General features: G+C 36.1%; 1 protein-coding gene across 13 annotated transcripts in view; it reads left to right on the top strand.

Annotated features, from left to right (window-relative positions):
- KIAA0753 (KIAA0753 ortholog) overlaps window positions 1–14,312 on the top strand; it is a 66,119-nt gene that overhangs the window by 18,361 nt on the left and 33,446 nt on the right. For 7 of the 13 annotated variants that reach the window (XM_036222014.1, XM_036222013.1, XM_016138762.2 and 4 more), the window contains exons 3-7: window positions 1,626–2,250; window positions 4,822–4,928; window positions 6,088–6,150; window positions 6,556–6,771; window positions 8,911–9,121. In XM_036222014.1, the coding sequence (XP_036077907.1) occupies window positions 1,626–2,250; window positions 4,822–4,928; window positions 6,088–6,150; window positions 6,556–6,771; window positions 8,911–9,121 (1,222 nt within the window). Of the gene's footprint in view, window positions 1–1,625; window positions 2,251–4,821; window positions 4,929–6,087; window positions 6,151–6,555; window positions 6,772–8,910; window positions 9,122–14,312 lie in introns of those variants that run through there. The other 6 variants (XM_036222016.1, XM_016138766.2, XM_036222015.1 and 3 more) reach the window with 4 other exon arrangements.

The following is a 14,312-nucleotide window of genomic DNA, read 5'->3' as shown; positions in this document are numbered from 1 at the left end:
CTATCGAGTTTTGATCTTTTTTTCACCTCAGTTTTTAAGATTTCCTTATATTTAAGGAGACTTTGTATTTACAAATATTTTGCTTCCAGTTTTTCAGTTGTTCTTTGACTTGTTTTATGGTTGTTGCTGTTGTTGTTTTTAACCATAAAAAACAAGTAGAAGTGGTTTTTTAAATTATTTTAATATAGTAAAATTTATCACTTTTCTTTTATTACATATGGATTTTGAGCCATAGTTTAAAAAAGCCTTTCCCTACACCCAGGTTAAAGGGGAATTCACCCAGTTTTTGGGGGGTGCTTACATCAAATCCCCCAGGTATTTTAGGTTGTTTTTATTGGGGGGGGGAGAATTGCTCTATTTTTCTCTCTCATAACCTCTAGTGAAGTTTTAACTACTTTTTTTCCCCAAAATACTTTCCTGAAGTTTTATCACAATGAATTTATTTTCAATTGGCTCTTCACACACAATTACATAAACATACTTTATTATAGAGTTGGGGAGACCATCCTCAAGCTTCATTGAGTTCGTCATTGACAGGTCTAAAGCTATAGAATTGTTTTGCCTTTTTAACTAGTAATCCCAGAATAGATAATTTATTCTAAAGAAATAGCTCGAAAAGAGAAAAAAAACTAAATGCATGGAGATATTATTTGAAATAATATTTTTGTCAGTAGAAAAACTTAATGTAAATGTTTAATAGAAACCTATAGTTAGGTTAAGCATGAAAAGAGCATTAATTGGATTTTGGAAATGTAACCATGAAAAATAATGAAAACTGTGGGAATATGGAAACATGCCTATGTTTGTTAAGTAAAAAACAAAGTAAAACTCATATATGTTACGATTAAAACTGACAAAAACTTAAGCCTACATAAGAGGGTGTAAGTGGATTGTTTAAAGCAGTGATCCCCAGCCTTTTTGGCACCAGGGACCGGTGTTCCTATGAGAATCTAATGCCTGATGATCTGAGGTGAAGCTGAGGCAGTAATGCTAGCGCTGGGGAACAGCTACAAATAAAGTTGAGGCTTCTCTTGCTCACCTGCCGCTCGCCTCCTGCTGCGTGGCCCAGTTCCTAACAAGCCACAGTCCAGTACCAGTTAATGTCCTGGGGGTTGGGGACCCTTAATTTAGAGCAAGATGAATTGAGGTGTGGAATAAAAGATATATTCCAACCACCTGATGAAAAATATTAGGAAGACCTGCAGAGGTATTGTCAAATGGCCTAGGTCCTGTGTGGCATGTCCGGAGCCATTTTTAAGAATGTTCATAATGTATCGTATTGGTCACTTGATGGAACAGGACAGAAGTTCATAATTGGGGAGTTGGGGAACTTACTGGTTTCTGCTTGAACCTTTTTGGGTTGATGTTTAGAGGAGGATCCCAGGATGCTATTAGTAAACAGAAGAATAATACTGTGGGTCTGGGTGATTGGAGGATGGAACCAGGAGTATGGGATGAATTTGGGGGCATGTGAGAGTGGCCGATTCTACCCGTACAAAAGAAATGTACGGCTTAGCAGTAATAGTCATGTGGATGAAATATTAGAAACTTGATTATAGACATATACCAACCATACAGTGTGTTATTTTTCTAATGAGTGCTTACTTTTATTTATGTTTTTAAAGAACCAGCTGCAGTTTAATAAGAATGTTCCTACACATTCAAGCAACTTGGCAATCCGATATTCTTGCCCACATGCAATTAGAATTGAAAAACTGAAGCACTCGTACAAAGAGTCATACCATTGTAAAGATTTGGATTTTAGAGATGGTCCTCACCTAAGCAGTTCTGTTTCATTTTCTGTCATATCAGAAGAGAGACTTAGCTATGCTGTCCACCTAGCCAAAAGAGATGTGAAACGAAGACAATTTGAAGAACACATAAAAGAACATCATCTCAGAAGTCAGCCCCAAATCTCTCAGAAATGTGGACACACTAACCATAAAATATCTGACCATAGGGCGGAGAGAAAGGAATCGGAGAGTCAAGAAGTCTGTCATGGCAGCCACCAGCCATCCAAAGTAGAAATTTCCAGCTCAGGTGCCAAGGTATACGTGTACACATCTCATCCGAGACAGTCAGATCTGACCATGCCAGCTTCGTCAATGACCCATGATCCAGGACTTCCGCCACATGTGAGGACAGGTGACCACAAAAGCCTATTTGAACACAAAAGCCTGCTAGAAGTTCAGCGACTCCAAAAAGAGTTGAGCAGTTGTATCCATAAAATTGAAGAGGTAACTAAAAAAGGTGAGAAAAATTTGGATTCTTCACTTTGAAGAGATGCCCTGAGAGTGGGATAGTTCAAATACATTCCTTTGGGACCCCCACCCCATCAAATTTCACTCCCTTCTTCTGTCACTAGAGTGACCAGACAGGTGGACTTTGAGTTTGTCCAATGTCTTTTTTTCTGAAGAGTCTGACCTGCCCTACCCCCTCTTTCCAGCAGAGGCACATGATACAACTCCTTTCCTATGAGCTGCACTGTGTAATCAACTAACTGAGGGCCCAGCCTAGGAACAGGGAACCTGCTGTCTGAATCTTAGGTCTTCTAGCACCAGAGTACAAATTGTCTTGTAGTGTTTTGCGTCTTTATCCGGAAATCTTTCTGACAATGTTACTTTAATTCGTTCAGAAAGAGCATAGTATACATATATTGTGGATGAATCCACTTCTAACTTAGGCAGTGTTTGGAACACACAGCAGTGACAAGGGCAGTGGTAGATATATGTGTAAAATATCTGATGATAGGGTAGAAAGGAATGTATAAAATCACCATATACTGTTTTCTACAATTTTTCAAAGTTCCCTATGCCCTTCTGTTTCCTTGGGGAGTAGAGACTTGATTCCATGTGGAAAATTTAGGGTTACCAAAACTAACTAGTAGGGGAATTAAGCCCAGCTTGGACTGCAGGGAGTAGGGAGTTGAGCATCACAAGGAATCATCTCGCTAGAGTAATACATAGTCTGTAATGCTCTTAATTTAAATATACGTTTATACATATATGCATGTTACATGATGAACTTAAGGTGCTTTACAAAAATATCTCTGGTTGAACAAGATAGAACACACACATGTAAGTAAACGAGGATATTGTGGGACAGGAAAAGAGGAAAAGAAAAATAGGATTTATTAGGGATGAGTTACAAATTTGTTTCTGAGCTTCCTAGCAGCCAGTTAGGGAAGGAAAATGTAATCAGCTGCAGAATTTTCAAAGTCGTTTAGAAAAAAACAGTTGTGTCAAGAAGACAGTTGTTTCATATATTAAGGTCAGTGGGTTTTCATGAAGAGTATGTTATGTAACATGAACAATTCAAAAACATTCCTACATCAAGATAACAGGAGCATTACGGCTCCTTTCTTGTAACATTCCTCTGTGCTGGTGTATGGCATACATTGGGTAGAAGCCATGCTCCCTGGGGGAACAAAGCCATGACTCTCACTGCTCTGATGATGTGGCCTGCTATAGGGGGACCTTTAGAACAGAGCTGCTCAAATTCTGTGGGGTTGGGTGGGTTTTTTTGCTTGTTTTTTATTTTAAGTTAAAAATGTCACAAATCAATACTTTCTAAACTATAATAAAAAGTCTCAAAAATGGCATATTGCTATTATATCTTAAATTCAAAAGACAATCCTTTCTCCAACATATTAAGATTATAAAAACCTGTAAATGCATATTTTCGATTTCTGCTCTTAGTTCGTCGTAGACTGGTAATAGTTTGCGACGACACCTATCTGCAGCCCACTTTTTTAGTAGCCCTGAAATACCCAATGGTGCTTCCCAAATGCTGCTTTGCAGACTGGTTGCATCAGAATCGTCTGGAAGGTGAGCAGTTAAAACCCCACCTGAGCCTGTTACCACTGATATTCATGTAAGCATATGAATCCCGGGTTTCTTCACGCGGTGCAGCCCCACCAAGAGATAGACACAATGTAGCTTGTAGGCTCCTCTGAGACAGCGTATGTGTCCACTCCTGATTTCAAATTTTTGATTTTTTTTAAAGCAAAAATATTAGTTGACTTTTTAATGAGTAAATATTAAAGATTTGAATTTATAGACTACACTTATAAAGCAGTGCTTTTATCTAACTTGTATATTAGAGTTTTACATAAGAATTTGTTATATAAGTACATTGGAGTAGTACATAAGAATTCTTTATGTAAGAATTTGTTTTATATAAGAACTTACATAGGAGTTTTATTTAGACCACATTTGAAAACCACGGACTAGAAGAAATGGATGAATTGCATATCCCTCAGGCAATCATCCAGAAACAATTTCTTTGAACTAATCTTTTGAAAATGTGGAGCTTTAGTGTATACAAGGGTGTGCTTCCCAACAAATCTATGAAGGCTTTGGACATTCATATAATCTTAATATGTTGGAGAAAGGATTTGTCTTTTGAATTCAAGATAAGAAAGTGTAAAAGAAACCTTGCTAAACATAAAAATAGGACAGTAAAGGGTTTTTGTAAAAATAGAAAGCATTACAGTTTTGGGCTCAATATAAAGAATTTTAAAATAGTAAGAGATGCCTCAGTGGGCTGGGCTGTCCAGTGGGTTCTGGTTCAGGGAATTCCTGCATGGAGGGGAGCTTGACCTAGTTAATATCTTCCTGACCCTTCTGTCTCTGAGTCATTACACAGGTCCACTTCTTCCTGATTTCTTGGCTAATGAAAAATGACATTCGTTGTTAGGACAGTCTCATTTTTTTTTTCTTATTTAAAATAGAGATCTTTATTACCCATTTGAGTAATTGAAATTTTTGTAAGTTTTTATATTTGGCCTATAATTCACTTTTGGGTAAAAAATATTTTCAGACAGACTGGAAGAAGCCTTGGATCCAGATGAAGAACGGCGAATCCATGTCAGGAGGCAGGAGCAAGCTGTTCGTTGTGCTCGAATGCTCTATGTCCTGCAGCAGCAGGTACGAAAAGCAGGGCGGAGTGGAACATTCAGCCTTCTGCATTACCTTCATAGAGAATTTGTTTTCCTTTTATCTCAGAAATATAGCGCCAGTGTATCCTTCATCAATTCTGATGCTTTTGCGAGGCTAACTTGTCTGAACACGTGGACAAATAATTCTTTTTCTTTTTGTCATCTGCCTTTATGTACATTTGTGTATTATGTATATCTTGCCAAACTTCTTAAATAGTGTTTTTTACTTTTTGGTGTCATAGACTCTTGAGAATCTCCTAAAAGCTTTGGGTCCTCTCCCCAGAAAAAAATGCTTATACAGCACATATTTTTGTAGTGAAGTCCAGGGAATCAGTTACTCTAAAACCTTTGGTCCTCAGTTATGAGCCTTTGTCTTAGAAGAAAAGGACCTTGTTAGTTTCCATGTGTCTCATGTTTGTAATGTACTAGAAGCTTAGGAATAGGAAATAATTTGATTATTAAATAGTAAAGAATGAAGACCGTTAAGTGTCTTTCAGGACACATTTAGTGGCTGATAAACAGGGATTTATGTTTACATTATGAGTAGATTTTTTAAAAATGTTTAACTTTAATGCCTTACTCATTAATAAGTCTTTAACTCATTTCTGGTCACTTAAGTCACATGTTGGCCTTATTGCTTGAACTGACAACTGGACCTTTTCATTTAAAAGATAATGCCTGAGTTAGATTTTGTTCTGTATTCTTTTGGATTCTATTTCAGTCCTTACTCTACATTGCTAAGAGATTACATAGAGATTATTCTAAAACATGAATCTCATCCTGTCAGACCTCTGCTTAAAAGATTTCAGTGGCTCCCTGGAACATAAAGGATGAAAGCTAAATCCTTTAGCATGGCACTGGAGACTTCATGATCTGGCCTTCCTACCTTTCTGGGGTCACCTCCATCTTCACTCCTTCATGTTAACTTCCTATTACATTGGGGACCAAGGGATGGAAGGTGAACATTGTGCCATCTTGAATTGGAAACTAGTAATTATTTTGGGGGGACATGAATGAAGAGCCTTATTTCATTTTCAAGTGACATGAATTAAAATGGTTATATTAGACAAGACAGAATGTATCCTTTCCTACAAAAAAGATCAGTGGAAAGGTATGAAGTTTTTCATTTTTCCCTTTTTACAAAACAGGTCAAAGAAATCCAGGAAGAATTGGATAAATTGAGTCCACATAAAATTAAACACACTAAAAAGGTATGATGCAATTTAAATATAATTAATACTTATTATTTATAAATTAGATTTGCAATGTTTTCTTAGTATCGCGTGTGTGTTCTCTGCACTAATGTTATCTTCAGTGCTTATAGAAACCTGTTAGCGAGGGTGTGAGCACTTTAAATATTCTGAATTTGGGGTCTCTTTCCAAGGAACAGGTTCTAAAAATAGATTTTTGTTGTTGCTGTGTGAGAAACAGAGAATAGGAGAGAAAAGACTTTGTCATTAGAAAACTTTTAAACTTTACAATTCCCTCTACTGTGAAAAAGTTTTCTAAATGTAGTTCAATATAGAAAGAAAATAGACTAAATATTCTTAAGGGTTGGGTTAATATCAAAAAGTTCTGCATATTGAAATAACTTATCACATTTCATTTATTGCCAGTCATGGGCAATGTCCAGGCTCGCAGCTGCCCATCGAGGAGCCATTCGGGCCTTACAGATGTTTATCACTCAGTTTACTGACCGAGGGGAGCACCCAGTTCCTGTTCAGTGTAGGGAACTGGGCAGTCTTATCCGCCAGCTTTCACTCTGTTCTGCCAAGCTGAATGCTGATTCTTCTGTCCCTGATGTGGTTATAGATATCCTGCAACAAATTGAGGTATGAAATTGACTCTAATTTTTGTTAAAAGTACATTGTTTCTAAGCAGGGAAGTAATGTTTATCATCTCCAAGTTTCATTGGGATTTATGGAGCATACAATGCAAAGCTTCTACACCTAGTAAATTAAAGCTTTGCTGAGGGCAGAAGAAGCACTTCATTTTTATTTTATTGTTTTACAGAGTAGTGTATAATATTGTATTTCACTTCTTTGAGAATTGATAGCTTGAGTCCAGAATGTATAACAACTCTTAACCAGGTCCATTAATTAAAGACTTTTCCGTTCCTTGACTGTGCCATTTAATAAAGAATTTTTAGCTTATAAAAGTAAAAAGTAAAGCACTCTTAGATTAGTGCTTTGATTAAAATATCAGTGTATAATCTAGATAGATTTTTTTAAATTTATTATTTTAAGTATACAGTACAGTGGTTAGACATTTATATAATTTATAAAACACTCCCCTTAATTGGTTTTTTTTTGCCTGTGGCTCTCACCTAGCCATTACATTAATGCTCTTTGTGTTCCCTATGCGTGCTCCCTATCCCCATGACCAACTATGAACTACTCATTTGTACTTCTTTTTGAAAAGAAGGGATACTTAAAGATGTATGGAAGCAGAACCTCAAGTCTCATGATATGGCTAGAGACTTCTGGAAATCACAACTGATATGTACTAGTCAAGAGTATTCTTAGTTCTTATCGGTGACAAAGACAAGAACAATATGCCTCGTTAAAACTTAATTGTTCTCTGAAGTTCAGAGTGCTACTACATATTTTTGTCATTTCATCATTACTGCAATGCTGTGATTTGCAGTAGGTTTTATTACTACTATTTTACAGATAAAATTTTAAAAAGCAAAGGTCAGAAGATAAACACAATTATTTTTCTTGAGAGCTGGAAATTAAATTGCAATCTTCTGACTCCTATGCCACTGTTATTTCCACTACACTACACATTGTTATCCACAAGTAAAAAGACCTTTATGTTAGTGTGGTATGGTAAGCTGTTAGCTATAGAGGAAAGGTGCTATAGCGGGGAGAATTGTGAACTAATTGACATACCATTTCTACAGTTAATTAGCCCTTGGTGGTCTTAAGGCCTCTTCTACCTTTATAGTTCCATTATCCAGAAAATATGTTTGTATTTTACATCGATTATATTCGTGTACATATCACTCACTATCAGGAATGTTATTGTCAAATGCAGACCTTTCGATTGCATGTCAAGTCATGCGATGCTTTTTAAACTTATTAAGAAACATTTATTGGCCAAAATGAATTCATTTAGAGGACATATCTTCATATCCTAGAAAGGATCTCAGGAGATTATGTAGTCCCTTTCCCAAATTTTGAGCAAGAGTACTTTAACATAATGATTCTTAAACATTTTTATCTCTCCTACTTTTGAAAATACTCATTAGTGCAAGAAATTTATTCTTTCTTGTTGGTGTAGTGCATCATCCCACAACTTATTATTTTCTTATTGCCTTACTGTCATCTGAAGTACATCTCCCTGGCTGTGTTCACTTGTTCTTAATTTGTACTGACCTGATGGAGACTAGGCCCTTACTGCCTGGTAATAATGAATAAGTGGGTACTTATTAGAGGATATTCCTCTTTTGGAAATGAGGACACAGATCTGCTATTGTAAATGGGTGACCAAAGCCACTGGACATGCAAAATTTCCTTTAGTTTATAAAAATATATATTAAAAATAGGCTGCCCTCTTAAAGTATTATTTGAGTTTATATGGTTTTCACTGAGAATTAAAATGCTTTTAAAACATATAGGATTACATCCTATTCTATAATATAGGATTATATTTCATTAACTATATAGTTTCTAAAAGGATGATTCTTAAATTTAGGATTTGAATGTCTTTAAAAGTAGTCATATTCTTTATCTTTCTGCTATCGGTTTTCTAAACATGTAAAAGAACATGCAGAATTTATTTTATTAATTAATTAGATGTCCTAAATAATAAAGTTTTAAAATTAAACAACATTTCATTAACCATTAGAGATAGCCATTTAATAAAACATTTCTCTGGAGTCCTCATTTTCAGTTTTGTGATTAAAAGTCAGACTTTTTAATCACTAAGAGATCAAGTAAGAGAACAATTTGACTGTTTCATGGCAGGCTTTGGAATTCCTTCTGGAAAAGAAACTATCATCAAAAAAGGTGAAGAAATGTTTCACTGAAATTCGGAGCAGATTTCCCATTGGTAGTCAGAGGGCCTTGGAGAGATGGCGAAGTGCATTGCCAAAGAGTGAGAAGAGGTCCCTCATAGCAAAGGAGATATTTCCACAGGAAACAAAACATCCTTGGGTGGCAAAGAAGCTTCTTGCTGGTATGTTTCTTAAAGTGTTTATTGCAAGATATTTTATTCTTTGGAATTGTCTACACTGAGGGGAAAGTGAGGATTTAAAACTGAGTCAACGATGGGTATACTTGAACTGGGATTAGTGAATAGCAACCAAGTTGCTTCCTTAGACTGGAGGCTGGAGTATTCTTTCATACAAGAGAGAAGAAAAAGTAAAATTTCCTTTTCCTACATCATAGCTTTTGGTCTACCCAAAATAAATTCTACAGAGCTGGAAGTTAATGCCCCAGCCCTTTTTTAAAGTTTATTTTCATTTTAATGTTAGATATATGCATATACACATATTTTATATATATGTATTTATTTTACATTGGTAATAACTTCTTGTTATTCCAAGTGGAATTGCTAGCTTATATGGTATGTCATTTAAACAAATACTGCCAACTTGCCCTTAAAAATGGGCATACAACTATGTTTTAACTTTCAGTGACCATCAGTATGTATTTCCCCATATCCTTGCCAAGCATTTAGTATAAGGAAATTTTAAAAATTTTCCAGGTCTCAGTGGAAAATGGTATCACTGTTCTATATTGCATTTCCCTGATTACTAATGGAGAAGATCATTGTTTCTCTCATGTGTTCCCTAGCCATGTCTATTTCCTCCCCTGTGATTTGTCCATATCCTTTGCCATCTCGCTGCTGGGCCTTACGTCCTTTGCCTATGGATATATGGAAGTTCTTTATACATTCTTGATATTAATCTTTTTTTTTTCTTGATTTACATATATTGTTAAATATTCTCTTAATCCCTTAACTTTTGAAATTTGTTTATGATGTCTTTTCTGGTGCACAAAATTTTAATTTTGTGGAAAATCATCCTTTTTTGCATATTTTAGTGCTTCATGAGGCAATTCTTCTCCCTTTGTTCTCCTTTTGCAAAATTTTGCTGATGGAGATTGCTTATCTTCACAGAAATCTAAAATGAGGTTCCGTAAAAATCTAAAATCAGGTTCCTTAAAATAATGCTGTCCAGATTTTGATTGGTGCTACATTGAGTTCATAGATTAATTAGGGGAGAAATGACATCTTTATGTATGAAGTCATCCCATCAATTTATTCATGTTCTTTTTCCATCCCTTCAGTTGAATTTTATATTTTTCTATATATAAGAATTCCTGATATAAGACTACATATAAATTCTTAAATTACTTGTTAGGTTTATTTCCAGTTTTTATATTTTATAGTTTTTATTGCTGTTGCGAATGTGATCTTTTTTTAATTACATTTTGAAATTGGTCGTTGCTACTTACAGGAGAGCTTTTGGATATGTACATTGCTCTTATATCTGGTACCTTGCTGAAGTCTTTGTTATGACAAGGTATACATTTGAACATTTCTGAAATTGGGATACATTCTTAAATTGATGTTATCTTAGAATTAATTGGCAATATTTTAAAATTTGTTACTGATGGACAAAATAATGCTATGTTTTGTGTTTTTCCAGATAGATGAGATCACATACAAATAAGTAAAGCTTCGCCTCTCTTTTTGCAGTTTTTATACCTTTTCTTTTTTCCCTTTCTGCTTTAGGGAATAGGTTTTAATTCAGAATAATATTAAATAATAGCTATAATGGTAGACATCATTCCCTCCCTAGATTTAATGGGAATGCTTTTTTTTTTAAGATTCATTTCTTTTTTTTTTTTATTTTAATTAGTTTCAAGTATACACTACATTGGTGAGACATCTATATAGTTCATAAAATGATCCCCCCAATTGCTCCCTCCCCTGACCCTCCACCACCTAGCCTATGTATTAATTAATGCTAACTGCGTACCCTATGCCTTGCTCCCCATCCCCGTGACCATTCATCAACTACTAATTTGTACTTTAATCCTTCACCCCATTCTCCTAGCCTCCTTAACCCCCTCCCCTCTGTAACCAAACTGTTTTTGATTCGTTTGTTCTTCTTATTCTATATAAGTGAAATACATAGTGTTTATCTTTCTCTGTCTTAAATACCTTCTGGGTCCATCAAAGCAATATCTTTTTCCATCCCCTTCCTTTTCATATGTAGAAGTCTTGTTTTTTAATCCTTTCAGCCATTCCATCTTTTGGTTGGAGCATTTAATTCTTTTCCATTTAAGGAACTTATTGATAGGGATATAGTTGTTATCATTCTTTATTCCTATTTTTGATACATGTTTATTCTTCTTAAAGAAGTCCCTCCAACATTTCCTTTAGTAGTGGCTTGGTGGTGATAAATTCCTTTAGCTTATTTTTGTCTGGGAAGCTCTTTATTTGTTCTTCGATTTCAAATGATAGCTTTGCTGGATAAATTATTATTGGTTGTAGGTCCTTGGTCTTCATCCTGTTGAATAGTTTTTGCCAGGCCCTTCTGCCCTTCATAGTTTCTTTTGAGAAATCAGCTGCCAGTCTTATGGGTGTTCCCTTATAAGTAACTATCTGTTTTTATCTTGCTGCTTTTAATATTCTTTATTTGCATTTAAATTTTGGCATTTTAATTATGATGTGTCTTGGTGTGGGTCTCTTTGGATCCCTGATTTTTGGAATTCTCTGAGCTTCCTGGGGTTTTATGTCCATTTCCTTCACCAGGTTAGGGAAGTTTTCCATCATTATTTCTTCAAACAGCTGATCAACATCTTGATTTTCTTCTGTTACACCGATTAGATGGTTATTTGGACCCTTAATAGTGTCCCCTATTCTCCTTAAATTATTTTTATAGTCTTGGCGTCTTATCTCTTACCATTCTGATTGTGTGTCCTTTCCCATTCCTTAGATAAGGCATTTGATCCTTTTCTTTATTCAATTTGTTTATTCGTCTGTTTATTCCATTTAATATACTTCTCATCTTAGGTAATGTAATGTGTTCTCCATTTCAGAATGGTTCCCTTTTATAATATCCATTTCCATTTTTATCTCTTCGTTGGAGTTCTTTATACTTCTCAAAAGTTCATTGAGCATCTTTATAACCAGTGTTTTGAACTCTGCATCTGTTAGATTACTTGACTACATTGTATCTGGATCTCTGTTCTGTTCTGTCATATGGTTTCTGCTTCTTTGTCTTCCCATTTTGGCTGCCTTTCCATGTCTGTTTCTATGTACTAAGCAAGCTTCTAAGTCTCCAGTCTTAGTGTGGATTCGCAAAGTAGGTGCACAGACCTGAGAGGGGTTCAGCTGCAGGCCAAATGTAGCCCAGGCCTCTACCTCTCCCAGGCTACCTGTTAAGAATCAGCAAGCAATCCACAGATACTGTGCTTATAGTTGCCTCAAAAGGCCATACCAAAAACCGAGGCCAGCTGCCTCCTCCAGTGTGAGTCTCAGCAAGAAGCACCTGATTCCCTGAGAATACACCTGGATGTGGCTTGGGTGGGGCCGTGAGTTGGGGAAGGCGGGGTTTCAGGGAATCCTCTGGGTGGGGTGACTGACCTCTATTATCCAGTTCGATGATATCAGGGTTATGGAGGTGCTGTGCCCCGCACTCTGGGGTGGAGGAGGGGAGGGCTTAACAGGGTACAACAGATACCGCTGGCACTTCTGTACCGAGCAAATCTTGCTTCGGCACTCACTCTGACAGTGTCTCCCTGTAAGTCCCTGGTGACCCCTGTGCGCAGCGAAATCGCAGCCAAATCGGCACTGGTGCTCAGAGCGAGCAGGTCTGTCATCACAAAAATCCGCTTGCAGACACAGCCCTTTCAAGAGGTTTCTGCCGCTGCCACAGCCTCCGTCTCACTCAGCCGCTCAAGACCCGGCAGCCCTGCATCCTCGCCCCGTCCTACCTTCTGCCATTGCAGGGTGATTTCTTGGACTTCTCCCTAGTTGTATGGCTAGTTTATCCCTGGCAATTTTTCCTTGCTGCTGCTTCTTGTTTCCATCACAACTTTGATTTGGTTGCCAGAGGGATAAACAGAGCCTCTGACATCTATGCCTTTTTTTTTTTCGGAAATGTTTCTTTATATATGATGCTGACTTGGTTTTTGGCCGTTCTGCATATGAGGTTAAAGAAATTTTCTTCTGTTCTTGTTTTGCTTAAAGATTTCCTTTTCTTCTTCTTTTGTCTTTCTTAAACCGACAGAGCTATATATGTTGTTAGTGTTTTAAAATAGTTTTAAAATTTTAATACCGAATTTTTTAATGTGCTCTTCCTATCGGAGTGTGGATAAATCCAGTAAGCTAGTTTTCCTCTTTTAATTGAAAAAGAAGTCAAATATACACATAGAAAAGTACACAGAATATAAATTTACAGCTCAGTTAGTGATGAGAAAACGTATATGTGTATAATCACTACCCAAGTCAAGAAATGGAACATTATGAGCACTACAAAATCCCCCTGTACCCTTCTCTTCCAATCTCTTATCACCTGCCTCCTCTCCCAAATTAACTATCATTCTGATTTTAATGCTATACATTGGTTTTGCCTGATTTGGAACTTTTATAAAAATCAAATTATATAGTGGGCATGTTCTTGAGATTGGCTTCTTTCACTCAACACTTTGTGAGATTCGCCTATTCTGTTTGTGTAACTATGATTTATGTTCATTGCTGTAGTCCTTGTTTGAATATACCACTATTCTGTTTTGTTTTGTTTTTTTTTAAGATTTTTATTACAATATGGATAACATGCATTTGTTTCGGATGTACATGCTACACCGTAGTTATTCAACATAATAGTTGAGTTTTTTCCATATTTGCGCAATTGTAAAGAAAACTACTGTGATTGTTCTTGTATGTGTCTCTTGGTACATGTGTGCATATGTTTCTCTTGGGTATATTCCCAGGAGTGTAATTGTTATGTCTTGTGATACATGTCTGTTCAACTGTAGTAGATAAAGAATTTTGTTTCAAAGCACTTTCGTCATTTTATATTCCAGCCAAGAGTGTCTGAGAACAGTTGCTATACATCCTTGCTAGCACTTACTAGTTTTTAAATTTTAGCCACTCAGTTGGTGTATAAGCTTGTCATTGTGGTTTTAATTTATATTTTATGGATAAGTAATGGTGTGAGTACTTTTTCATATATTTATATGCCATTTACATGTTTCTTTTGTGAAATGCCAGTTCAAGTCTCTTGCCCACTCCTCCCTCCCTGATCTCTGTCTCTCTTTTACTTTCTCTTTTATTGACAAAATTTTATGTGTTATTATTATTAAATATTTCTCTTTGTAGGGGTATTTTGTGTTATAAATATCTACTTAGA

This window comes from Rousettus aegyptiacus, unplaced genomic scaffold (genome assembly GCF_014176215.1).
Source record: "Rousettus aegyptiacus isolate mRouAeg1 unplaced genomic scaffold, mRouAeg1.p scaffold_m13_p_6, whole genome shotgun sequence".
NCBI lineage: Eukaryota > Metazoa > Chordata > Mammalia > Chiroptera > Pteropodidae > Rousettus > Rousettus aegyptiacus.
The sequence above is the reverse complement of the archived record's forward strand: the minus strand, read 5'-3'. Positions and strand labels throughout refer to the sequence as shown.